Source organism: Nelusetta ayraudi, unplaced genomic scaffold (genome assembly GCF_046127955.1).
Source record: "Nelusetta ayraudi isolate G7.1 ecotype Tasmania unplaced genomic scaffold, CSIRO-AGI_Nayr_v1 ptg000004l, whole genome shotgun sequence".
NCBI lineage: Eukaryota > Metazoa > Chordata > Actinopteri > Tetraodontiformes > Monacanthidae > Nelusetta > Nelusetta ayraudi.
In genome coordinates, this window is record NW_027466054.1 from 5,325,433 (window position 1) to 5,352,500 (window position 27,068).

At 43.7% G+C, this 27,068-nt stretch overlaps 4 protein-coding genes and 1 non-coding gene across 5 annotated transcripts in view; 2 read left to right on the top strand and 3 right to left on the bottom strand.

Annotated features, from left to right (window-relative positions):
• The window catches only part of klhl5 (kelch-like family member 5), a 46,524-nt gene extending 45,794 nt beyond the window's left edge, over nucleotides 1-730 (bottom strand). The window contains exon 1 of the mRNA XM_076030338.1: nucleotides 658-730. Coding sequence (XP_075886453.1) covers nucleotides 658-700 — 43 coding nt within the window. The 5' untranslated portion in view covers nucleotides 701-730. The remainder of the gene's footprint in view (nucleotides 1-657) is intronic.
• LOC142890976 (uncharacterized) lies at nucleotides 520-5,841 on the top strand. Its single transcript, XM_076030364.1, has 9 exons — nucleotides 520-1,033; nucleotides 1,452-1,739; nucleotides 2,149-2,439; nucleotides 3,209-3,307; nucleotides 3,403-3,456; nucleotides 4,383-4,421; nucleotides 4,498-4,548; nucleotides 4,647-4,694; nucleotides 4,996-5,841. The coding sequence occupies exons 1-9, from the start codon at nucleotides 946-948 to the stop codon at nucleotides 5,058-5,060; spliced, it is 1,023 nt and encodes a 340-aa protein (XP_075886479.1). The 5' UTR covers nucleotides 520-945; the 3' UTR covers nucleotides 5,061-5,841.
• Nucleotides 5,842-6,075: 234 nt separating this feature from the next.
• Nucleotides 6,076-15,837, bottom strand: fam114a1 (family with sequence similarity 114 member A1). Its single transcript, XM_076030351.1, has 13 exons — nucleotides 15,651-15,837; nucleotides 12,917-13,243; nucleotides 12,348-12,429; nucleotides 11,991-12,238; nucleotides 11,225-11,359; nucleotides 10,954-11,106; nucleotides 10,652-10,880; nucleotides 9,462-9,547; nucleotides 8,468-8,671; nucleotides 8,239-8,378; nucleotides 8,073-8,145; nucleotides 7,193-7,246; nucleotides 6,076-6,247 (listed from the first exon to the last, which is right to left on the bottom strand). The coding sequence occupies exons 2-13, from the start codon at nucleotides 13,235-13,237 to the stop codon at nucleotides 6,125-6,127; spliced, it is 1,848 nt and encodes a 615-aa protein (XP_075886466.1). The 5' UTR covers nucleotides 13,238-13,243; nucleotides 15,651-15,837; the 3' UTR covers nucleotides 6,076-6,124.
• A 642-nt stretch (nucleotides 15,838-16,479) lies between these two features.
• Nucleotides 16,480-16,551, top strand: trnap-agg (transfer RNA proline (anticodon AGG)). Its single transcript has one exon. It is a non-coding gene; the product is annotated as a tRNA-Pro (tRNA).
• A 1,364-nt stretch (nucleotides 16,552-17,915) lies between these two features.
• klf3 (Kruppel like factor 3 (basic)) overlaps nucleotides 17,916-27,068 on the bottom strand; it is a 14,190-nt gene continuing 5,037 nt past the window's right edge. Inside the window, exons 2-6 of the mRNA XM_076030395.1 lie at nucleotides 23,723-23,783; nucleotides 22,722-23,292; nucleotides 21,943-22,084; nucleotides 20,088-20,254; nucleotides 17,916-19,955 (exon numbers count right to left, since the gene is read on the bottom strand). Of these exons, the coding sequence (XP_075886510.1) occupies nucleotides 19,774-19,955; nucleotides 20,088-20,254; nucleotides 21,943-22,084; nucleotides 22,722-23,292; nucleotides 23,723-23,764 (1,104 nt within the window). The 5' untranslated portion in view covers nucleotides 23,765-23,783 and the 3' untranslated portion in view covers nucleotides 17,916-19,773. The remainder of the gene's footprint in view (nucleotides 19,956-20,087; nucleotides 20,255-21,942; nucleotides 22,085-22,721; nucleotides 23,293-23,722; nucleotides 23,784-27,068) is intronic.

Here is a 27,068-nt window from a genome sequence, read left to right on the forward strand (position 1 = left end):
ACAGCTGCATTACGAACACCTATAAAGCTCCATCCACGGCAGAGGACGAGCAGCCTGTGTGTACGAGGGCATTGCTGTTACTGCAATAAAAAAATAATCTTGTCAAAATTACCATAAAGACTTTAACAAATCTGACTGTAGATATCATAACCATGATGGAAGGACTCATATTTCGGGCTTAATCTGAGAAATGTAAAAATCTGTGGTATATTTGGTGGAACGAAGAGAAGAAACTAACGATGCAACTTCCTCTTAGTTTATGCTTTAGCATGTATTTTGCACAGTTTTTACAGTGACTCAATCAAAAATAACAGGAAACCTTTCAAAGTGAAACACTAACTTGTTAGTGAGGTATTTTTAAATACTGCATTTTCTACTGTTTTCACGCAGAATATTTTAGTTGTCTATTTGTTTAATAGTTCTTCATTATCCTGACTGTTTTTTTCAACAAGAAACTTTCGGCATAATCAGCTGACCTCTCTCTCTCTCTCTCTTTTTTTTAAAAAAATGGACAACAACACAATGCGATCACCCTGTGACCTGTGTGCGCTGCCATTCACACAGAGTGACAGTTGAAACGTCTTCATATCTCTTCTTTCAAAGTGCCCAGCGGCTGCCTCGCTGACCCTCAGACAGAAACAGAACAATTCTACTCACACGCTGCCGCTGGAAAGTTTCGGTTGCGTCTTGAACGCTCCATTTCTCGCTTGTTTGAGGACAGGAAGTGCAAAAGGAAGTGAAGTTGCACTTAACACATGTCTGGGTTTGTGTCGCTGCGTCTCTGTGGCAGACTCACAGTTGGAGCTGCAGCCCGTGGAGAGAGTTCACCCCGAGAGGCCAAGAGAAGGTGCCAATGGATATGTTTGTTTGTCTCTAGAGAGGGAAGCAGCCGCCATTGACCTCGGTCCATGTGTGCGTCAGTGTGTCTGATCTCATGGTGGAGCCATGACAAGAGCCACACTCACTAAACTCCTCATCCTTGTGATCCTCGTCTTCATCATCTGCCTCCCAGAATTCTTCATCCTCTCTCGAGGTGGGTCCTTGGAACGGTCACAGCTTCAGGTTCATCCAGCGTGTTTCTGATTGTGACATTATGTACAACATGAGTATAGAAGCTTGAACTGCCATGCATTACTATTTTTGAGAAACTCAAATGAAACTCAAATGAATCACTGAATTCATTCCATTACGTTCAACTCCATACGAGACTAAGAGGCAATTCTTCAGTATTCTGCTGCTTTGAGAATGTTCTGTTTTATGAGAGCCTTTTGCTGCAGGCTCAGGCTCTCTGCACATGTTCGCCCTTTATGGTTCTGTTTCCTGTGTCTTCAACAGTCAGATAGGAACTGGAGGCAGGAACTCTTGTTTCAAGATCTTCTTCTGATTTGAACATTGTGCCTCACTCCTAGAGAGCAGAAAAAAAATCACTCTCTTTCTTTCTTTTGTTTTAGTGTCAAAAGTGAACTTCCTGTGTCTGCCCTACCCGTCCTGCCAGAGAGGCGATACGGTAGCGGGGGGAAATGGGGGACGAGGGGGCTCTGAAACCATGGGGAAGCATGAGTGCAGCTCTTGGCAGACTGCAGAGTGGCAAAAACGGAAAGAGGTTTGCACACAAGAGAACCAAGTGAGCCTGAATCCTGTGTCAGACTCAAGGGTCTGGGGAGACTCAGATAAGAACTGGTTCACGTGTGAGACAGATCTGGACATGGCTGAGTTGCAGCAAAACCTCTCATCCTCAGGTATCACTGTCAAAACTCTGCTGACTTTCACATACAGTGACGCCGACATAGAACAGATGGTCGAGGAATTTTTATAAGTTGAGATATTAATGGTACCAGCAGGGAAAACAAACAAACCAACCATCATGTACACATATTTAGACTTCAGATCTTAAAAAAAAAAAAAAAAAAGAACACAATGACAAAAACATTCCATTTTGAACATTCAGACATTAGTTATGATCAACTGCATGGAACCAAGTGACTTAAAACTCCTCACGTAACCACCAGCAAGAAAACATTAGTGCTGTTTGTCACCGTGTGAAGCAACAAGACCAAATAAGACTCATTGTCCTCATACTATAAGTTGCGAAAACATCTGTTATTGTCAGGGCAAATGACTTGACAATGTCCCTGTATCCACCTACAGCCTTGAGGTTACTCTTCGAGGTCTCTGTGGAGCTTCGGCTCAGAGACACGCAGGAGCTCAACCTCACCCTGTACGGCCTGGGCAACCACAGCTCCCTGCAGCCTCACCCGCCCGAGGAGGAGGACGGCGCAGGAGGGGAATGGGCGAAGGAGGACGACGGAAAAGGAGAGGCGTTTTACTGCTGCCTGCCGACCTCCGACCCCGCAGCACAAAGCCACTGCCTCCTTTGGCTCGCCAACCAGACCTTCATGACGGCAACGCAGCGGCCGCCGTCCAGAGTGACGTCCAAAGGTCGGTGCCAGGATGGAGGAGCAGCGCGTTGTGCGGCGTGGCTGCAGTACAAGTTGGCGCGGCAAACACAAATAAAGCAGCCAATCAGTTTTAGCTTAAGGTCTGATTTAAAAAGTAATTCAACCCTGAATTTGTTCCCGCAGTCATTATTCTATTCTGGAAAAAAAAAGGTTTTCCACAATTCTTCCTCCCTCAGCACGGGCGCCTCTCCACCGTTTCCATCCACTCTCTCCTCCCATCCAGAAGCCTTTTCTATCTCCGAGTTCAGTTTGGCTTTTTTCTTCAACATTGCCCTGAGCTCAAGGCTAATTGAAGTCATATTTTCCAATGGGCTTGCGAGTCAAAAAAGGGGAAAGCCATTATATATTTTTTTATAACCAAGTTTCCACCCCCTCACTTTTGGCTTTTTTTAATTAATTTTTTTGCACAAGGTTGCTGCTGTATCATCACCACTACTATCAGCATTTCCTTATCTGAAATATTTTATCACACATGCGGTTGCGCCTCTTCCTTTTTTCTGTAACGGTTTTAGCGGCTGACACTTAGGATGCAGTATTACGAGCCAGAAGGGTCTGAGCTCGAGGCAGGTTTTACAGTTTTGGAGGCAATAAGGAAGCATGAAGAAAATAAATCCTCCAGCAGCACGCAGGGCAGAGCTGCAAATTCAACAAATGGCTGGATAGGCTGCATGGAGAAAAATAAAAACTGTCCCGCTAATGATTGATTGATTAACCTCATACCTCTCTCTTCTGGTCCTCCCGTCTCCCAGGTGAGTGGCGGTGTGCTTTGCGGGTGCTCTGGCTGGTCCTGCTCTGTGTGGTTCTGCTGGCCATCCTCTCAACTGTATTGGAACAGATCTTCATCTACAGTAAGACTCTGTCTTTCCTCCCTCTCTTCCCCGTCACGCTCACCTTAAAGATTGGGACGTTTTAATGAAACCAGATATGCTTCTTGTTTTGACAGAAAAGGCCAAGGTGCATCCTGCACATTGTGAAGTCACCTCTAAGCAGTCCAAAGGTACTTTTCCAAGATTTTTTTTTAAGTTTCTACTTCTATGTTTGAAACATACACAACATGCGATAAATGAATAAAGGTTTTACGTGCACCACATGTGGGGACGATGTGATACCATGATGTCTCTCCAAGGACATGGTGCAAAATTCAAATCTTAAGTCGTTTAACCTTCGTTGGCAAATCCTGTGTTAAAAATGCTGAACCGTAAAACTCAAGTCATTCATGTTGTCCTGCACTTCTCTTCAAGAAAAAATGTGCTTTTGACTTGAAGTAAAAAAAAAAAAAAAAAAAAAAAAAAAAAAAAGAGAAACACCAAAGCTGTGAACATGCAATGAATAAATAGCTCACTGGGCAAAAATCTTGATGCGTTTATAGGTTTCAGTAACTGATCATCTATTTTAGGATCATGTCGTTCCCATGACCACTTGAACAACAAGACCACTCCAGAATTCTAGTAAAGTAAGCGGAATACTTGGCTGCCGAGTGTTTTCAGGAAAATAGGGAGGAATGAGTGTGATGATGTAGTGATGAGGGTTAGTGGGCACTAGCTGGACCAAGGAGCCAGCAGGTCAGGTGCTGAGAGAGAGAACTACTTGAGCTGTATAGCGCCACAGATTAGAGAAGTTGCAAATGATGACTGGGCAAAAGAGAGGCAGGAAGGAATGACAAGAGAAAAAATTAAAGTGGTCATCATGAGTTGGCAGCTTTAACATCCATATTATAATGTTTTTTTTTTTTGTTAAAAGAAAGGACTGAAAACAACTTTGCAACTCTTCACTAGGTCAATCTGAAATAATTTAAGTTTAGGATTCTAAACTCTTCTCAGACAAACGCAAGTGATTGTTTTTGACAGGAGGTTCAGGTTAGGTTAATAAGAGTGTGTACTGAATTCATTTTACCTGGATAACATTTTTAATTCTCTCCAACAGGGAGAATTCTTGACTTTAATGTTACCCAGCCCTGGGCAGGTTAGTCAACAAACACACCTCTGTTCAGTTTTAAAACCCTTCAGTTATCATGATTCATGATTATTATGATTAACAGTTTCGATCAATGGAACAGAACTGCCACCAATTCAAGAGGCTGAAAGTCAAGGTAGGAGTACTGCACAAATGTAACATTCAAAAAGTTACTCACAATCCCTCTGTGACTTCTGTTTAAAAAACTAAACAAACATGTTTTTTTTTTTACAGATGACATCAAAACCCTTTTGGATGGAACCGTTGACCATTCTAGTACAGGTAAACCCCAGAATCCAATAGTTAATACAATAATACAAATTGTTTATTGTCTCATAAGATCATAAATAAGATAATAAGATAAAATAAAGTAAAGCAAGAAGTTCAGTTTTGTATGAAATGGAAGACCTAAATTCTGGAGGCCGGTATTTGTTATGGTGAGACAGCATAGATAGTAGTAGTGAATTACAAACTCAACCTGATCTGGGGTCATGCATGCAAAGGCCTGATTTTCCTTCATGTCCAACGTGTTTTCAGTCAATTTCTTAATATATTTGTTTGGTTTTTTTCCTCTCCTACTCAGCATGTCTGCATCATCGCAGCCATCATGCCACCTCCACTGACACAGATGGGATGCACATCCTGTAGAGCAGCAACCGCAGCACCAGAGGAGCAGTTTTCAACTGGTCAAAACCTGCCTGGACCAGTCGGTGACTTTGAGGAGAAAGACACACAGACGCCACACGTTGAGTTTAGATGTGAGAAAAGCAGGAGGCGACCAACAGGAAGCATCCTGCTCCTACTGACTCTACAATGTGGATAAGCAGTCTTAATGTGAATGAGAACAGACACAAATGAAAATAGTTTGAATCAGAATTAATTTTATAGATTTTTTCATAAACAGACAGGCCACAACTAAGAGAGAGAGAGAGAGTGAGAGAGACGAGAGGGCTTATACTCAGGCAATATTTCAAGTTGAAGCTTTAAGCAATCACTTGGTTAGACAATTAGACCGATTTACCTCCGACAGAAGAAGCAGCAGTAGAAGGAGAAGGGCTGGGGGGGATTTTCTGATGTGATGGGAGGCTTGAGTAAATCCACGACAAGGATACAAATTAAATTGGTTGCTAGGAAAAAAAGTTTATTATTTCTCAGAATTGTTAAAATTAATCGAGTTATCAAATTAGCTACACCTCGGTGTTTTAGCTTTTCATTCCATGTCACCATAAATTAAGGTTCAAAAGTGGGCGGTTTTGGGGAAAAAAATAATAATACTGATATTTAACCTCAACTACATGTTTCAGTCACAAGTGTTGTATAAAGGTTTACATTGAAATTTCGACCATATGGAGTGTAACTAAAACATCATCATGCCTCATGTCTCTTGAACATTGTTGGTCATATTTCTGTGTTTAGTTCAGTTTTTGAGGTGACATCCTGTTCTCACCACAACAGATCATTAGATGCACGTATTGCACATGGACCATTGCACAAAGTTTCGATTGAACAATTGATAAATGAAAATAATAGAATTTTATATTTAAACATCTTTACCATAAGCATAATACGTGTGAAGCACATAATGTAATAATCTGACTTTCAGACAGTAAATCATAGATAAATTAAGACAAGCAGGTGGGCAGTTAGTGTTTTTGAAGAGTGCGAGCGTATGTGTGTGTGTGTGTGTGTGTGTGTGTGTGTGTGTGTGTGTGTTAGTCCTGTGTCTGTGCTGCTGGCTCTGTGCTGGACTGAGAGTGTCTCTTGATGTGGGAAATCTGCAGGATCGGAAGCAGCAGCTGCAATGCGTTCTCGATGTAGTTGATGCTGTTGGAACCCTGAGGACAGTGAACATCGTCATTAAAACGATTTAAAACCAAACATACCGGTCTTATTGTTTGTGGGACATAAATGTGGTAAATTTAAGAGGCAGCACATGACAGTTTTCCCTCGGCCCACTTAAATCTCAGAACAGTGGATGATCACTGAACAGGAGAAATATTTCTTTGGATTATAAAGTCAGAAATTGCCGTAAGCACGCTACTTGTGAAGTACTACGTGCTACTTCCTAAGGCAGTGTTCTGCTGGTAAACCTCCAATCCTGTCGTTTCTGAGGATGTCATTACTAAATCCATTTGGCGAAACAGCCAAATGACATCAACCAAACCCCCTGATGTCATCAGAACAGCCAAAGGTCATCACTTGGATTTTTTTCCAACATGCTGCATTTTTTTAAAAGACCAATTCCAATTAGTTCAAGTAAGGTTTTCACACACTGCTCTTCATCTGGCCTACAATAAAATAAAAAGAATTTTGGCCTGCCTAAAAAATATGATACGTGCTATTAGAGAAAGGGGTTCAGTCTTGTCTCCGAGACAATGCATGGCTGAGCTTCATGGATCAAAGAACATCTGCATGGAAACCAGAACGTGGCTTTTTTTCAGTCACAGCGTCTATTGAAGGGTTTAATGCTGTACCCCATCAGAGTCTAGAATCTAATGTGTCAAGAAGACCCCACTGCAGTTATTTATGAGGAACAATTTCAATACAAAACAAAGTATCAGTATCTAAAATGACAATAAAAGATTGTTTCAATGAAGGCTGAGATGATCAGCTGAATTTTCAAGCAGAAAAAAAGGGTTCAAGTGATTTTTGTGGTAATTAACAAGCATACAAACAAACACTGAGGCACATCTAATCGCATACGTGACTGACACTGCAGCTCATTAATGTCCTTATCGGTTAATTCAAATAAACATGCTGTAAGCTTGACAGCATCTCACCTCAAGTAGCACACTGTCGATGAGCGGATTTATCTCCTCTGCCTTCCTCTGGCCCTGAGACACAGGATGCAACACTCAAAACACTCATACATACACTCAAACACTAATGGGGAAAAAAAATCAATTGTTTCATTGGAAGATGCATTCAGTTTGCAATAAAGAAAACATCAATTAATCATGATATGCGTAAGCGCTACATAGATGATGATTCTTCTGTTATTAAAAACCACGAGCGGGAATGATGCTTCCAAGTCTCACCATTAAACATTGTGATGAGTCATTGATCTTATTATTATGCATGCGTGCTTATAAACCTGCAGACGAAGGCAGCTCCTCAGAAATACACTATTCACAACTGTCCGAAAGCCATTTTCTAAAAATTACCTTCGCCAGCTGTTGGGAATTATTTGCACTTATGGGAACTCCTCTGAGAGCCGTATGGCGTCTCTAGTAGGACCCAGTGGGCTCGTAGCCACCAAAGGATGAAAAACACAGAGGTAAATCCAAAAAAATGACAAAAAAAACCCAACAACTGTTGTTCTTGTTTTAAACAGGGACAATCAGCCCTGCATGTACACCAAAACAAAGTGGCAGCCTGCACCAGTGTGTAAAATACCCATCAATATTTGGAGAGGTCCCCATCCTACTGATTGTTACTCAATACTACTCTAAATGTCCTTAAAATGCAGGACGCCTGTAATAACCTCACAATATTTCACTGATGCAAGTCATGACAGTCTACGCAACAACACACACACACACAAAAAGGTAACATTTGTTTAGTGCCACAGTCCCCTGCATTTGATTCTGTATGTAGCTCAACCATATCACAGCCTTTAATAGGGAATAGACACTGGCTACTGCAAACAGAGACACCTACCCCGACTCGAACGAGTGTAGCAGAAAACTTCTTGGACAAACAGCCCACCTCCTTACACATGGCACATGTTAACCTGGAATGAATGATAGATATTAGCAACAAACAAAAACCCAAACATCTCCTCTCCCTTTGTCTTCCTTTCTCACTCACTGTCACACACACACACCTGGAGAGGATGTCGGCCTGCTCTCTGGCTGGTTTCTCCAGCTCCTGGCCGTGGAGGATGAGCTCTGCCACCTTGTGGAGCTGCTCGATACTGCGGGCCGTCACCTCTGCCAGGCTGCCTACTGACGACAGGTAGACAGACTGGGAGGCAGAGAGACACGGTGAGGAGGTGTTTCCCCTGACTGTTGCAGGCAGCAGTTGAGCGATGCGTGGCATTGCTGTGACCTCACCTGCACTGAGTTCGGGTCGCCCTCCTTCTCATCCTCTCCTCTTGTCACCACGTCCTCCTGTTGCTCCCCGACCTCCCTCTTTTCCTTCTCGTCCTCTCCAGGTGGAGCCGCTCCTCCCGACTGCTCCGCCGTCTCGCTGCTCACCGCCTCCGTAGTTGCGGCCTCCTCCACCTTGCTTACCCAATTATGGGCCTTCATTCGGGCCTGAAAATGCATATTAAAGACCCGTCAGCCTCGTGCGGAGAAAAAAAAATGGTAGTCTTGATGTATGGTAATGAGATGCACGAGCACGATTATATGCTAATGTGGCGCTGAGGATTTGAAGACACTACATATAGAACAGCAGGAGAGGGCTGACATGCATGTGTCTGAGGCGAGCGTGAAATATTAATGAAAGGTTTAAATGGGGACAAAGGATCTGGTCCTGAGAATTAATGGGAAACAATATTTTTCAAGTGATGCTATTTTTATCCGACAGCCAACTTTTTTTTTTACATCCTACAATTCGCTATTTAAAAGGCTGCATTAAATATTCAATGACTAATGCTGTATTATAAAACAGGAAATCACCGTACAACAGTGAGTCATGTCAAACTTTAAACCATTTTGGGATGTTTGAATGTCAGGCCTTCAAAAATCCACATTGACAAAATATATGTGGGTGAATTATGTTAATAAATAAACTATGACTTTTACTCTTCATTTTATACTGTTTTTAATCTTATAATACGGTATTTCTATTGTTGTTTGAATTTTGAGTATTCTACTTCATTTGTTATTTTATCTTTACTATTGGGGAGGTTTCCTTGAACAAGCCCATATTGGGTTTTTTACCTCTCCAGCACTTTCTGTATAATTGTTGTTTTTTTTTTTGTTTAAATCTTGTCTCTATATTATGGTTAAATAAATAAATAAATCTGCATGTACATAAACGACTCATGCACAAGCGGCTCAGATGTGAACCGGGGGTGTAGAACTCAGCCGTGCGACCGACCTTGTTGAGTTTGTCGGGCGTCGCTGCGACATGAAGCTCAAACAGCAGCTCCGTCAGCACGCTCAGAAACTCCTCACCGTCGGAAGCTGCGGAAACAGCCACAGACATGCAGCCACTTTAGTGCAAACAGTTAGAACCACAGATGCTTTAAAAATATACATATATATTGAGCACATCCTAGAATTTGGTTGGATTCCGGTATAGTGTAGCATGTAATGAGAGTGCCACTGGGCTTCAATGCACCAGTTTAGATCAATTAAATTCCGCCACACGAGCAGCTCGTCTCTGTCAGATTGAGTTTTGTTTGTGATCCTGCGGTGCATGAAGGTGGGCACTGCATGAACGCAGAGCCTGGATCAGACGCTGCGAAAAAACAAAAGTGGCTGAGGTGAAGGGACGCCCGTCTGCCTGGAACAGCGCCTGAGGGCTCCTGCCACTCTGGATGATGTGAGATAAAGGTTTGGAGATGCAACGCGGCTGGCGTGACATGATGAAGAGCGTAAGCCTCACACGGCCGTCTCTCCGTCATCGTTCCACTTTACGGTGGAGGCAGCGGCTCGGAAACAGGAACAATATTGGTTTCCTGTGAGAAATCCTGTTTCTTGTGACAACACCTTTCCCTTCAACGTGGTTGCCCTTTAGGATTTACATTTTTTATTACGTGACAGCAATCAGATCAATACTGTCATATATACATAAAAAAAACGATGGCTTTAAAAAAAAAGGCCATGTCATTGTGTTTGCTAGAAATGCGCCGTTTACTGGCTTACTGGCTAGTTTCTTTTAAAAACCTGGGGGACGACTTTGTGTTATGTAAACTGAAATGTAATTTTCTGCCTCGATTCACAGGTTATTTTCTCAGAGGCTCAAAGCGACTTGATTTTGATTTCTAGTGTTGTTGTTCAAACATCATGCAAAAATATTTCCTGGCAATTACTGTGTATTCCTCATAGAAAACCCATTAAGAAATTATCATCATCATCATTTAAATGCAGCACTTCATCCCATATTAAGGCATTTTGAAACCCAACCACCATTTCTGTGCTCATGATGTTTAGCATAATGCATTATTGATCTTGGAACATGTTTTGTTGTGTGCTTCTTGTCTATAATGTTGCAGACAGAGATGCTGGGCTGCAGAGGAATCTGAAAAGGTTCCAGTCGGAGCAGACTGGGTGCAGGTCACTCACATAGAGGAGTTAAACAGTGTAACTGGGAACTTGCATCACTGTTAACCGACTCTCCATCTCCCTCTTCCTTCTTATCCTCATCTTCATCATCACCATCATCATCATCATCATCATCATCTTCATCCTGAGCATCCTCATCTTGCTTGATGAAGATATCCTTGATACAAATCAGCTCCTTCTTCAGCACCTGCAGCTCCTCCTCTTCCAGTGAGCTGAGGAACTCTTGGACCTGAGACAACACAGAGACTGCGTCAGCACCTCTCTGAAGAGCCGCCTGCTCTTCTTCACTCTGGCTCTTCTACCTGAACTTCACTCTCACTGGACAGGATCTCCAGGGCCTCGAGGTGCGACAGCCCCTGGTAGTCATCAAACAGAATGCTGTAGTGGGCTGTGGACGTGCTCATCGACTGGTTGGCCAGACGCACACGCCCTTTCTCTTTCGCTTCCTTCAGCATCTGCAAGAATACAGACAAAACTGAACTGACTGTGCAGTGATTTGACTGTAAAGATGTTTTTGAACACTGGTTCCTCCAATAGTACAGACCGACAGCTTTGTTGTGCGTGTCTGCTTGCCTGACTGAGTGAGATGGTCTTCTGCATGAGAAGCTTGGTCCTCTTGAAGCCTGGGTCGCCCTCAGCGAAGACGGTCATCGTCTTCTTGCCGATGAACTCCAAAGCATCCAGACCGCCGCTGATCACCGACTTGCCCTTTAGCAGAGCGAATCAAGAAGTCAAGTCCAAGTCTGAAAAGGTCTGATGCACAGGCTGGATATAAAGCGACAATACCATTTTGCACAGAATGGTTGGGGCATCTGCTTTTTAATTGTGTTCAACTGTCATCACTATTTGGTCTTCAAAGGTCCAGTGTGTAAATCTTTTAAGGAGGCCCGTCTCATTTAGAGCTTCCTGTATTTAGGTCAACTTTAGGTGGGCTTCCTTAAAAGAAGATGGCAGCCAACTAGGAGCAAGACTCTTATTTCTCTATGTATATTCTTTAACATGTAAGAACCGTTGTATGGGTAAGAAAACCAAATCATTTTTTTTGTACTGCGGGTATACACTTTTATTCATGTATGTATGAGCAGTATATTCATCTTTTACCAATATAAAAATCATAAATTAAGCCTAAATTTACACACTGAACCTTTAACTTGGACTCTCAGCTGATGTGACGTGCAGTTCAGAACAAGTTTCCTCAGCATCACTGTCCCGTGACCACAGATCATAACCTGCGCTTCAGGTACACATGCACCACCACGTTTTCCCTCCACTGTTTTTATCTGCTTGCTTATTCTCATCTTGAGGCATCTTTCAAGACAACGCGTTTGTCTGGACTCACGGTGTTCTGCACAGCGTGTGTGATAGTGGAGAAGACGCCCTTTCCCGACGAGCCAGCAGCGGCAGTCGCCTCCGCAGGGTCACCGTCGTCTTTGTTTCCCTTTTCATCTACTCCCTCCTTCTCCTCCTCCTCCTCTTCTTCCTCTTCCTCCTCTGCGTCTAGCTGCTCCTGCGCCTCCTCTCCCACGGAGGTCCGGTGCAGACGCAGAGCTTCTCCAGCCTTGGTTTTAACGGAGGTCATACTCTGACCTGTACGCAGACACGTGCAAAGACAGACAGTTAAGGTGAAGTGAGAGTGAGGAAGGTTGAGCAGCTGAAAAAAAGACCAGGAAAAATACAAAATGAAACAAGGACTTACCAACTGTGGAGGTAGCACTGCTCAGAAGAGACTTTCCCCATGAACTCCAACCTCCCCAACCTTCCTTCTTCTCGGGGGGCTTCTACACACACACATACAGCAATAGTCAGTACTTACTAGCCTCTAAAATCAATTCAAACAACCCAAAAAAATGTACTTTAAAGTAAACAGAAATATATGAAAGCTTTTAGCCATGAGACAAATGGCCACTACACAAATTTTAGTGATATATTGGTTGTGTTTTTTTATTTGCACATGTGGGGTGGTGGTTATAAAATCTTACACACACGACCTTAAAGCCATTCTGTATGTCACTGAATATTGGAAAAGCATGAGCCAAGACAAAGGTTAAATGTTACATTGATAAATCTCTCACACTGCCATATGGGAGATTATAAAGTTATCGTTAGTGAACATACACATATACACATATGTATATAAAAGATTAGCACGCTAGGCTATATGAATTTCAAGTGTTTCCCTGATGATTTTAAACTTTAAAAAAATCAAAAACTGGAAAAGTTACAAATGTGAAACAACTCGCACCGTGGACTAACTAGATTACAAACCTCTACATTTTCATCTGCAGCTTCGGCCTCCAGACTCACTGGTTGATCACACTCCATCACCTGCGACTCAGCAGGAGGCTCCGATTGGCCAGCTGGACCCTGTGCAGTCTGCTCGGTGGCACTGCACCCTATGAGCGTCTCGCCGCTGGAGCGAGGGGAGCCCACGCTCTCAGCGGCCAGAAGAATCTGTGGAGAAGCTGGATGTGGTGCAGAGGCTGCTGGGACATCCTGACAGGGGGGCGGGTCAGTGTGAGGGGGGTGGTCAGGTGGAGGGGTGGTGGCGCCAGACGCATGGTCTGCAGGAGAGCCAGTGTCGGACATGGTAACCTGCAAAATTGATATTGTTGTTATACCTCTGTTTAGAAAGTTTCATTTATTTTCAATATTAATCACAAATGAGAGCTTTCACTTGTCTGTTGTTCTGCTCCTGTCCAAACCCCAATTTATAGATCAGTGGAATCATGATGTTTATTCATCAAACATGACACATATAGAGCTTTAACGAAAAAGAACTGTAATAAATTATTAATATACTAATTCAATGCCAACACTCTACAATTCAACAGGGTGTCATTTCCCCAAAGAGTTGAGGGGAAGGAAACTCTGAAATGCTTGAGCGAGGTGCTGCAACACAGGAGTGTTGCACTACATAAGTCAGACAGAACCACAAAACACAACACTGAAGTGGAAATGTTGAAGCAGCAGTGACATCAGTCAGGAGTTTAAGTCAAATGGTCCGAGATGGAATGACTCAATGGTCAAAAATTTTACTTTTTTAGTTTAACAGCTGAGGTTGATATTTTGGGGACTAAATCTTGATTACTCGTCTTACCTTAATGAAATTCATGGTTCATTGCGGGGGACAAAAGAAAGTGTTTGAAAGAATTTATATTAAAGAAGAAGTACAAGAGAAAACATACAGAAGCAACAAGTAAACCCACATATATTAAAAACTACTGATCCACAGCCTGACATGGAAGCATTAAAGTTTAGTTCACTGTCAATTCAGAATGTTTGGAAACATTTTTTCTTATTTTAGAAGCCAGATTATATACAAACAACATACTTTAAAAATGTAAAGGTTTTATTATTGCACTTTGAATAACAGAGTGGATTAAAAACAACAAACACGTACCGTTAATTGTTCTGTACCTGTTAAATACTGGAGGAATTATTCTTGCTGTGCAAGTCACTTATGCAGTGACACATTTAGGCTCGACACTGCCATCTAGCGGTATACAACTATCCACGTCAAATCACAAGCTGATGGTATAAACGCTGATGAATTTGACCTTGGCTTACAGCTAAGAAAGTGTGTTTGCATAATGTATTTGTTGCAAAGATACTTATCAACAACAACTATTATTGGAAAGCTGCTTATTTCCCTTTTTAAATTATGCTACTTTTACAAGAAATATCCATTCATGGGACGATGAGAATGTGGGTTGCATCTATAAAAAATAAAAATAAAAAAAAGCCAAATCTTTTCTTCTACCAATGCCAAAAAGCTTGTGACTGTTTGTGGTGCTGGTCTCAGGGGATAATGTAGTTGGGATTTTGGTCCCAGGCTGAGGGTATGGGATTGCCACGACATGCAGTCACCTTAATACAACCAGTACAAAAAAATATATAATAATTATGAGACGCCAGAGTCTCAATGCATCACTTTGCATTAACACTGCAACCAATGACAACAAGTCTTGACTTTGTGATCCAAATGTCGTAGGCAGGAACTGGACTTATTACTGAGCACAATATTCCTCCACATGTTCTAATCAGGAACCATTCATTCAACAATCATTGTGAGCACCTGGAGGTACCACAATCAAAACAAGAATCAGTAGCAAAGGTAAAATAAGCAGTCTGGCAATGGCAGAGAAGGTTTGACTAATATTCAGTTCTACCCACAACTGCATGGTTCTTACAAACATAAAGCAATTTAGTAAAAATGAGAATAAACAGACATCCCAGTGGTATAATAGTTGTCAGGAAGCATTGTTACAACACAGAAATGATCTGATCCAAACAAATTGCATTACTTTGTTGTGCCAGGTTAAAAAAAAAAGAAGAAAAAAAAAAGGCTTTGTCATTCAAGAAAAAAGTCGTCGAGCACAATAGCATCTATGACAACCAGAACAAACAAAAAGATTTGTGCTGAAACGAAAAGGCATGCATCTCAGAACAGCAGTATGGCCAACTGAACAAGGCACTATAGAAATGATGCGACAATACTGGCTATTGTTATTATTTCTATGCATATATGCATTTTCCTTCTATATTCACCAAACTCCTCTGGAAGTCGAATAAGTCCTGATTATGAAAACTAAAAGTACACAATCAGACAGACAATAAACCACAACAAGATCAGACAGATTAAATAAACTAAATGATCAGACAGCTTAAACAAACGAACAACCGCAACAACAACCTACTATCTGAGATATTTATTATAAAAAAAAAAAAAAAACATAATAAAAAATTACAGTAGCACAGCACGATGCCACAAAGAAGTTGAGACCACAGTTTTACTGAAAGGCCAGTTGACAACTGGTCTATTATTCACAGTGTTATGGTGTTTTAGGAAGTCACAACAAGTTCACAAGTGCAGCGCACTGATGGAACGGCATAGCAGTCTCGCGAATCCAGAATATTACCCCACTTTTGAGTCAGGCAAAACAAAGCAGAAAGGCTAAAAGGCGTATTAGTTAGTGACAGAAGTGTCAGTGTAGCTCACCCGCTTGGTGTCAGCCAGAAGCAGCTCCTCTTCCGCCACGCCACGTCGGCAGACCGCTGGCCGACTGTGCCAAAGAGTAGAACAGCCGAGAGAGTTCACAGCCCGGCCCAGCGACGTCGTCTGCTGGTCAGGACACCCACCTGCTAGCTATTCAGCACTGATAAACCCAGCACCTAAAAAAAGAAACCCAAACAAACCCATATAAAAAACAAAACAAAAAAACAATTATGATATTACCCAAACTGTATTTTGACTACAAGAGAATTCAAATGTTTTTCTAGCCTGCCTTTAACTCGTCCTATTATTAAAGGACTAACTATATTATGAGCAAACTTGGGTACCTACTTCTAAAGATGTTGTGACGGGCCCTGAGGCTGCCACTGTGCTCGTGCTATGAACCGTGGGGTTGTCTCTCGCAGTTCGTCCGTGTAGCGTCAACTGTAATGAGTAATCATTCACACCTGGTCAATGCTTCTACTCTACTTATTTACTTACGACCGCCCAAACGTTTATGTGTAGCTAGTTGTTTCAGCAATATCTACCCGTTTTTTGTGCTGTACCTATTTGACATATCTTTGATCAATACCAGCTGTTTAACCTGAAGTCTGACGTACATCTCCTTCATTTGCTGTGTTTCGCGAACTGGCCATTGTCTGAAAATTGTTTGAAAATTGAAGTCTATCAAAAATGATTTATTAATGTTCTTTTGTGTTTCTTTTCTTTTCTTTTTTTTTTCCAATTATATTTTATGGGTAAACTATGGTAGCAAATGTATAGTTACATACACGTAGGTGTATATATAGCAAAGTTTTCGCTGCATTTGCACCGCGGCTCGTTGGTCTAGGGGTATGATTCTCGCTTAGGGTGCGAGAGGTCCCGGGTTCAAATCCCGGACGAGCCCACCTTTTTTTTGTGTGTGTGTGTATATATATATATGTATATATATATGGTAAAAAATAAATAAATAAATATATATATATATATATGTATATATATATACACACACATATATATATATACACACACATATATATATATATACATATTTTATTTTTTTTAACCATATTTTTAGATTGTAAATGATCTCCATCTTTTATTCTTTTTCCTCAAGACCGGCATGGTCTGTAATCACTGACTACTATTATGTTCTGGTCCACTGGATAAACCCAGTCAGTGTAATAATTTGGCGTAATATGCAGAGGACAGAAACTGGCAACTTATTTGGAATGAGAGCAAAAGATGAAGCTTTTTTTTTAAAAAAAAAAAAAAAAAAAGACCTTGAATTAGAAAATAATTTGGGTAATTTTGGGAATATGGAGCCAACATCATATTCCTATTCAGCAGACGGTGCTTTTTTGTTTGTTCGTTTTTAAAAGGCCATGAGCGATGTTTTTAACCACTCTCACTGTGTTTTTTCTGCTGCTCTGAGCTAATGTGTACAGTTGAGGCCAAAGTTATTAACCCCCCCTTATGAAATTTGACAAGTTCTTGATTGCTATGACTATGAGCACATTTCTGCATATTATCCTTCAAAATTTCCACATAACTTTCTTTTTTCATGATGCCATGCGCCGAAACAAGGCTCCCTGTGCCTGAGGCTGCAAAACAGCCCTAGAGCATGATGCTCTCACCACCATATTCTGTGGAAACTATGTCGTTAGGGTTGAAGACCTCTCCCTTTCTTTGCCAAATATAAGCAACAGCCATGCGTTTCCCACAGAATTTGTCTCCTTGTACTTGGCAGTGAGGCAGCGTACAGTGGTTCTACACACTATAAAACGCTTGGAAATGGCAAGCATTTGCTACATGTTTGCTTGTGCTGCATGCCAAAAAGCTTCTAAATAGCACTGGTGAATGTTAGATGATACAACATTGTATGAAAACAATGGTGAAAACATTGGGAAGAATTTTAGGAAAATGTTATATAATATCAGGTAGATAATTATTTTCAAATTCAACTGAGATGACGGGGACGTGACCATCCCCAAATTATATTGTGGTGACGGCCATGCTTTGCCCAAAGACAGTGGCGGCAGACTCCACGCACCCCCAGTGAACTCGTGCAGGAGAAGCAGTCATGAAATCGAGTGGAAAAGTGAAATGAAACTATGACAGACTTGGCAGTAAATGTTGATAGATCAGTACCTAGCGGTATTTTCTGTCATCGACAAGTCTCCCAACCCCCATACTATTAAAAAGTAAAAGAAACAAATACAGCAAAATCAACTGTCTTTGGGGAAAAAAAGAGCATATTAAGGACACGAGTCATTTTTTTGTACAAATATTACCATTATCTTTAATAGGTGGTATATTCTGTTTTATAGCAAATGCAAACATTGCAGATAAACCTGTACAAATATGTATTCACAGTTTAACACGTTCCCTTTGAATTGCCAATGTTAAAATTAAAAAGAGACAGATGTTTAATAATCATTACTGTGAGAGTATTCAAATCATGCTTAATAAAAAATTTAATTGCCCTTTCAGTCTAATAATCAATTTATAAAATATACAATATATATTACAACTTACATTTGCAGTTACAAAATTATTTACAAGCACAGAATATCCAGAATAAAATGTAGATCATTTGAGCCACTAAATTAGGTGTGTAGGACTGTTTGTGTGAGAGACCGAGAGAGAGACAGACAGAGAGAGAGAGAGAGAGAGAGAGAGAGACCGAGAGAGAGACAGAGAGAGAGAGACAGAGACAGAGAGACAGAGAGAGAGAGAGAGAGAGACAGAGACAGAGAGACAGAGAGAGAGAGAGAGAGAGACAGAGACAGGGACAGACAGACAGAGAGAGACAGAGAGAGAGAGTTTCTTGCAATAACCAACAGAACCAGTTAAATGTTTGACAGAAACCTGACCGGCAGATGTTTAAATATAAAAACTGATGGTGCTAAAAAGTTTGGCTTCGGGGGAAAAAAGTGCACATTGTAGAACATGTACAAAGACGCAATAAACAAAAGAAATTTTTTGTTCTCGAGTAGCTGTAAAACACTACATTGTGCCCTTAAAATGTGAAGGCATTCCTGACTATGAAAATGTTTGATTAAATAACATTTGCTTCTCCCTATTAACACAATATGCTGTTGGATGAAGGGCTGGAATACAACCTTTACAAAAAATAATTCAGACAATTCCCCCATTTTTCAGTCCCCCCCCCAATATAAAAGTGTCAAAAAGGCTACAACGGTGACACACCACAAACCAAACAGTTCATTTAAAAACACGACATTACGAGACATTTCTGCTGATTCAACCCTTGAACCAAGTGAGTGGTGTCATTTTCCTCAACAACATTAAAATGCCTCTGCGCAGCAACTTTCACATTTTCAAAATAAAAACACTGAAAAAATGACCAACTCCCACTTTTAAAAATCCCCCCAAAAAACACAGAGAGCACAAAAGACTGGGACTGAACTGTGAAGAAGTGCATGTTTTTGCTATGTGTGTGCTCTATGCATATGTGTAGGATGACAACGCAAGCTGTCTGAATGGACACTTCATGTAGCAAGCTTGAAGAGGCAGATGAGGTGTATAGTGTTCTAAATGTGGCCGTCTGTGATGGAGCAGTTTAATATTGGAGCCGCTGCGAGGAGCCACGCCGCTGGAAAACTGTCACTATGACACAATGCACAGTAGGTGTAATATGATACATTCTGAAAGGTTTCACATTATATTTATTGTTATTGAGTGTGGGTATAGGTTTACAAAATTTCCTGTAAATGGACTCGGTGAAAGTGCCGCTGATGCAAAAATAAGCCTGAGCGTGGTGTGTAGAGAGTCTGTAGCAGTTTGCATCTGCAGCCACAAGAGGGTGCTGCTCTCAGGCCAGCTGAGGCGCTGCAGCCATTGTTTTAACAGAGAGGGAGCGAAAAAAAAGTGCATGGCCTTTCCGCAACTGCTCAGAGGTAACAAGCTGCTGGTGGATCTGTTAAAAACAAATGTACGGGTTTAAAGTTTGCACCCTGAGAAACACCTTTCCCACTCCAGTCCAATGTGAAAGGCCAGCTCTTTAAAAAAAACAAAAACAAACCCAACAACAACAACAAAACAGCCCTTTCTAGTAAAAGTGGTACAGTCCGATGTCTCTTTCAAGTCGCCCCGGTGGGAAGTTTCACACCAGCAGGTGGCGTTTCTTGTGCAGCGCCAGGTGGTCGGATCTGGAGAAGCTGCGCTCACAGTCGGGACACTGGAACGGCTTCACGCCCGTGTGCTTGCGGAAGTGTCTGGTGAGCTCGTCGGAGCGCGCAAACTTCCATGTGCAGCCCTCCCACATGCACTTGTAGGGTTTCTCACCTGCAAAATGCAAGAAAGAAAGAAAAAAAAAAAAAAACACGACGCAATCAGCAACTGGTTGATTTCAACATGCCAAAGTTTCTTCTTTTACGCGTCATAAAGCAGGGTTCATGCGCGACTCGGGTCGCTCACCGGTGTGCGTCCTGCGGTGTGCCTTCAGGTGGGAGCTCTTGGTGTACACCTTGTTGCACCCGGAGAAGTCGCAGCGGTGGATTCGCCTCTTCTTCAGTGTGTCGGGAGACTCTGCGGGGAGCGGGTGGTGTGTGCCGGAGTGGACTATCACGGACGGGTTGTTGCCCCTGAAACACAAACGGGGGGGGGAAGGAAGTTTGACTTTTGGTGTCATGGCGACAACCGGGTCGACCAGGCGGTGTCGCTGGTATCGCACAAAACAGCCGCAAATCTCAGTTGGAGCAAGTTTTATCTCGTTGCAGATGGCCTCCCAGCGCAATAACAACCACTAACAGTCAGGAAGTTAAAAAACACACACCGCCCTTTTTTTTTTTTTTTTTTTTTTTTTAATGCGTGCGTGTGTGTGCCACGCCTTGGCTTTGTCCTCTCAGCTCCTGTGTCATTTTCATTTCACCATCCAAACTGCAGGAAACTTGACGCAAAAGGTGCGGTCCGAGCAGACGGCAAGAGATCGAGCTGGGCAGGAGGTCAAATGACATGACTTAAACACGCATGATCTGCAGACATGAGCAAACGTATTGCAATAAGGTGTGTGTGAGAATATGAGCGCGTGCGTGCGTTGGTAGCAGTTAAGAGCAGGTGTTATGTGTTGAAATATAAATACCTCCAAGATTGGCTTTGTGTGCAGGAATGTGGGGGAAGACAAAACACACAGACACACACACCCGGGGAAGAAGTAATGACAGATAGATACACACACACACTGTTTTCTCTCAACATGCACAAATGTCACAAATGTTGTTTCTTGTGGCTTCGCCTAGGAAACGTCTCCCCCTTAGACTCCGGCAGCCCGGTGTTACGGCATAAGAGTGAAAATGTGACCCCGGAGAAGAATAGACTAGACGCCTTTATTAATCCCACATTGGGGAAATTTGCACAATTACAACAACACTATAGTGCAAAAGAAGGAAAATTATAAAAATTAAAAATAAATAAAATTAAATATCTATAGAGTAATAAAGGAAAAAAAGCTATTTACATCATATAGCCGGTTGGATTATTTTACAAGTTATGTCCATAATACTGAGCCAAGAAGAGGAGCGGCTAGGAGCGCGTGAAGAGACGGCCAGGAAGGAGGAAGTTCTGCCTGCCAATAGGAGGCTGATAGTGCTGAGCGACGTCGCCGCTGGACGCCGCTGGATGCAACACAATCAACGACGCCGCGGTGGAATGCAGGAATCCGACACGCCCGACGCGCAGCAGCGGAGCCAAAACAGTGTTTTGCATGTCCGTCCCACTTCTTTCTATTTTTTTTGTCATTAGACAATTAGGCTATTGAACTGCGCTGCCGACACTCATAGAACAATAGCATGGAGTGAAAGGAAAAGGGGGTAACGGCCGCCACTGGGCCTGATGTTGTGTGAAGGTGCTCTCCAGGCAGTCTGTACCGTGCCCCAGCACGTCTGAGCCCTTAAGTACAGTTCACTTGACTAGCGTGAGCGCTCTGTACTGCACACTTGTGCACGGTACAATTCCGCGGCACAGTACGGTTCACGCACGAGCACAATTAACAGCGAATAATCATCTATCAATAATAATATATTAATAAATGCAACAATGTGCGAAGAAAATGTCATTAAAATGTGTCTGTGTGTTCCCACAATCTCAGTTTGAGTGCGTGTGGCATCCGTCAGATCTGAAGTCATGACTCGTGATCGATTCCTTTCATTTGGGTGGATGGTTTCAGTGTCAGGTTCAGGCACTCATTCGACTGTGAAGGACGTCTGCGAGGCAGTGAGGCAACACGACGCACTGCGCACGTCTTTTCAGAGCGCGACCCGCCGAGCCAACTCACCCGTACTCGTGCGGTATCCTGATGACGGACGATTTTATCTGGCTGCCGTGGATGTCGCTGGTGAGCTCAGAGTGCCGCTCGGTTTTGATTGGCTTGTGCAGGATGTGGGCGTCGGCGTGCCGCTGCAGAGGGTTGACGTGAACTGGGCAGACCGGAAGCAAACGACACATGGGCATCAACGTTGACGCGTCGAGGGAGAACTGGCAGTTTATGCAAACGTGAAAAAGATGATTTTTTTTTTTTTTTTTTTACTGAAATATCTTCTTCACAGGTTGCACGTACGCTAAATTATCAAATGTTACAGCAAAATGCTAATGACCCAAATGATCTTGTACACGATATCGAGACCACGGGTGGGCAAACTTTTTTGACTGGTGGGCCACAATGGGTTCTAAAGGTTGACTGAAGGCCGGAGCAGGAGCAGATGGATGGAGTGTTTTGGTGACTCACCACATGGGAGGAAAAATATATATTATGGGATAAGCAGAAAACATATGCCTAAATGTCTATTGAAGGCATTACAACAAAACATCTGTTTTTGAATCCCACAGTGTTTAGCTCTTTACTGAAACTATGTATTATACAACTATTCTATTACTTACTATTATTACTATTACTATTAATCTAAATTTTTTAAATTTCAAAGGCCGAATTTAAAAAGCCTAACAGAGGCCGCAAATGGCCCCCGTGCCATAGTTTGCCCACTCCTGGTCTCGACTAAAAATAGGATCGGCCGCTTCCTAGCAGCAGAGTGAGACCCTGAACGCCTCGTCACCCACCTGCCTTGTGCTCCCGACTCCTGTGGCTCCGCTCGTCCTCGCCGCCGACGGGCGGGCTGACCATGATGGGCTGGTGCAGGTGGAGAGAGGACGGGTAGAGGACGGACAGGGGCACCATGACGGGGGACACCATGACCCCCGACCCCTGGATGACGCCGGCGCCCGAGTTGATGAGCGGGGCCACCATGGGGTAGGGGAGGGAGGCGGCGGGCGGGGGCAGGGTGATGGAGGGCGAGGAGCGCAGCTGGGCGAGCGGGGGGGAGCAGCGGGGCGAGGCGCGGCTGGCCGCACAGTAGGGCGACGCCGGCGAGGTGCGGCAGGAGGGCGGCGAGGAGGCGGCCGAGCGGGGAGGGGTGGAGGACGACGGGGAGGAGGCGGAGGGGGAGGAGGAGGAGGAGCGCTTGGTGAGCGACAGGTCCACCGGCTCCAGCTGGTGGGTGTGGGCGGGGTTAGTGGCCGCCTGGGCCGCCTGGCCGAGGCCGTGGAAGTGCGCCGGGTGGTAGAGGCTGGTGGGGTGGGAGAAGATGACTCCGTACGACTCGGGGGTCTTCATCAGCGACGAGTACATCGACTGAGAGGACAAAAAGGAGCACGAGGTTAGAAAACTTCCGCTCCGACTTGAATAACAACCCCCCACCCCCAGCCCCCGACTGCACTCCCCCCCCTGCCCCCCCACCACTGCACTCCCCCGGCAACCGCCACAAAAAAATGTCGGCCGCTGCAGGTCGTGCACGGCCGTGCGCGGGCGAGCGTGTTGTCGTTAGCTGGCTGCCTGGCAGCGTGTGTAGTCATTGTATGCAAATGTCCACTGTGCTGCAGCCTGTTTGTCCAGGAAGAGCAGGAATGTGGGAACCAGTCTGTCTAGACACGTAGCAGGCGGGCGTGAAGGTAAAGTGTGTATGTGTGTGTGTGTGTGTGTGTGTGTGTGTGGGAGGGGGTGCGTTCGTGCATGTGTTACACTTGAAAAACATGTTTGTACAAGAAAAGTGCATTTTCCTTACCGACTCCATGTCTGTCTTGAAAGGGTAATCATACATCAGCATGGCTGCGCAGGGCAGGCTCCTACAAAATAAAAGACGCAGAGAAACAAATGTTATTATTAGGGGAAACATACACGACATGTTTACACAAGCAAACGGACAGGAGGTGAAGACCCTCGACTCTGTGGCCTGAAGACGCAAATCAAACCACCTGATCTCACAACTGTTTGAATCATTTCAAAGTTAGAGTAAAGTCGCTCTCATCTCAGCATCTCATTCTGTGTTCCATGTCAAACTTATGAGCTCAATGTAAAATTATTAGAGGGGACAATAAAAATGCAACGTCATGCTCAATTTCAACCAGACATTGGCCTCAGATCGAGGCACCATGGATTTTGCAACATTAGATGGTTTTAGTTCATACTAAAAACTGGCAAATTAACTGCTCATTATGGTTGCAGGATGCGGTGAAAGTGAAAAATCACATCTTGAAAAGCAAAACTATACTCGAGAAAATGTACTTCAACACACGCACGCACGCACGCACGCACACACACACACACACACACAGGGGTGATCACAGGTGAACATGTGAAGCTCTCAAGGTGTAGTTGCCTACAGGTGTGGGAGGACTGTCTGGGAATGTCTCCCTTCACTTCCAGTGAATCACACCAGACAATAGCTGAACATAATTTTTCTGTCACATTTTATGTTCTTTCCCTCCCCTCCACCACACACACACACACACACACACACACACACACACACACACACACACACACACACACACACACACACACACACACACACACACACACACACACACACACACACACACACACACACTAAAAAAAGAGATTGCCTAGAAAAATACCTGCCGTTCAGAGAAACGCACGAAAACGACTTAGCGAGCAGTCTTTTCTTCTTTTTTCTTTTTTTTTTTTACCAGACTCGTGTTGGGGGCAGTTCCAGGTGTGAAGCAGCTAGAAGAAGCCGGCCGGCGCTGACAACTGCGCAGCAGCGGGGCAGCGGGGCCGTATAATGAGAAGGCCGACCAGCGCACACCCAGTGCGGAGCGCCGGGTGTGGAGATCAAAGGTGTGCGAGCTTTCATGGGTGGTTCCAGCCAGGACGGCCAGATGCAGCTGCCGCCGCTCTGGTTTCACCTCCATGCGTGTGTGTGTGAGAGTGTTCGTTCACTGGGGCAACGCAGCAACACTGACTGTCAAGAATGCACCCCGAGGGAGTGTGTGTGTGTGTGTGTGTGTGTGTGTGTTAGCAAAGAGAGACCTGATTAAAGTCCACAGTGTGGAGACAAGTTGGCCTTTAATTATTAACAAATGGGGAAAGAACATAGGTCGTCCCACTGCGGGACATATGCACACATAGACGCACACACAGACACACAAAGTGAGGCACGCAAGCAACACAAGTCCAGATGGGGCAGCCGGCCAATGGGAGCGCGGGATGCTGCCTCCCTGGATCCCAAAGAGTGCAAACATGGTGGAGGAGCCTCACCCTGGTGGTCAGGTGGCGGGTGAGAGAGTGGGAGGGAGGGAGGGTGAGGGTGAGTGCGTGCCACCGTGTGTGTGTTGGAGGGTGTGTTTTCTAATCCAGTTCTTTTATTGTGTTGTAGTTCAAGTAAAGGTCAAAGACCTCTTCTATTGTTGTTGAAGCACACACAAGCACGCGCGCGCACACACCTACACACAGGTGATAATAAGACCTGGGAGTGTGTGTGTGTGTGTGCGTGTGTGTTACAAAAGAAATCATGAATGTGGGAAAAAGAACTTTAAAGCAAAACTACTGAGTTGTGTGGTGACGTTTAAGCGCTTCTTAAACAAACCTGCTGCTGCCGCGACAGATTTAACATTCACAAGATTCATTTTTTGGGATGATTTCAAACGTCCAGCTAGTCAGCAGCCTGCAACACATGCAAAGGGGAGGCAAAAGTTGGAAGGTGTGAAAGGGTGTGATGATCAGGGCAGTGTGTAAAGCTCTCAGGTGTTTCTTCATGTTTTTGTGACAGACGTGTAGTTCTACAGCAAAAGCCAAACTACTCATAGTAAGCTTCTAATTTCCGTTTTCTTCTTCTTTGGTTTGTCAAACCTCCCACTTTTTTTATTACCATAAGTCGACAGCTTCTGCAATACAATGATAATTTACGATCAATTAAAATAAAGGCATTCTAATGAAGGTTGGGAAGATCAATAAGGGGGTTTTTATGGTTGAGACTGAAGAGCTGCAGCTGCCGTCCAGGTTTGAAGGCTGAACAGCCGGAGACGGGAGTGTCTGTCCCCACGGTGGACGTCCCGGCGCAGCGCATCTGTCTAAATATTCCCCGCCAGTAGTGACACAGCAAATCAGGGTTGCACTTGAAAAGTAGGTCATCGCTAAGAAGCACAATACGCACTCACAATTACTCACATGGGCAAACGAGAAGCGGCACCGGGAGGACGGCCCAGACGGCGCTGACTGACTGGCGGTGAATCAAGCCGTCAGGCCTAAAGCTGGGCTCCACTGTGCAACCGGCACCGATGTGAGCGGATGCGGGTGTTGAAAGGTACACTAGTACAGGCATAGGCAAACTACAGCCTGGGGGCCATATGCGTCCCGTTGAGCTTTTTAATCCAGCCCGCCGTACTTGAACAATTGATATCAACAGTAAGCAAATCATTGTGTTTTAAAAGTCCTTCCAGTATTGGGCTAAACACTACATCAACAGACAATATTTTGTTCTAACCTTGCTGTTGTTAATTTTTGATTGACATTAAACCTACATGATGTTTTCTATGCATCTCTCCTACAGATCTATAGGCCCATCTGTCAAATTTTTGAACGCACTGCAGCCCACCAGTCAAAACGTTTGCCTACCCCTACACTAGTCACACCAACACACTCAGTTTGTCACATAACAAACAGAGGAGTGGGAACGCTGGTGGGACGGCAACGTAAAGAAAACCTGAAGTGACTTTAAAAAAAAAAGTGAAAAGTTGCCATTGAAAACTGCATCACACTGCAAACTCTGAGTCTTTTTTTCACACGGTAAGACTTTAATTGTGGCGATGGTGACGTTTATGTGGGCATTATTACTTTTTATGACAGTTAAATAATTCAACGTAAACTACAACTCATGCTACTTGAGTAAATATGACATTTCGACAGCGACAGCATCACTCAACTTAAAAGGTTTGTTAGCTGCACATCAGATCCCACCGCTCAGCGAGAGCAGCGCTGACAGTTCAAGTCTCAGCTGCGCAACGCGTTTGAAGACGGACATAACAAATAATGGAACAGGTCGGGGGGAAAAACGGGCGGATGCATCACAACGCACAAGGCGGAGGTGGGAACGGGTGGGAACAGGCTGC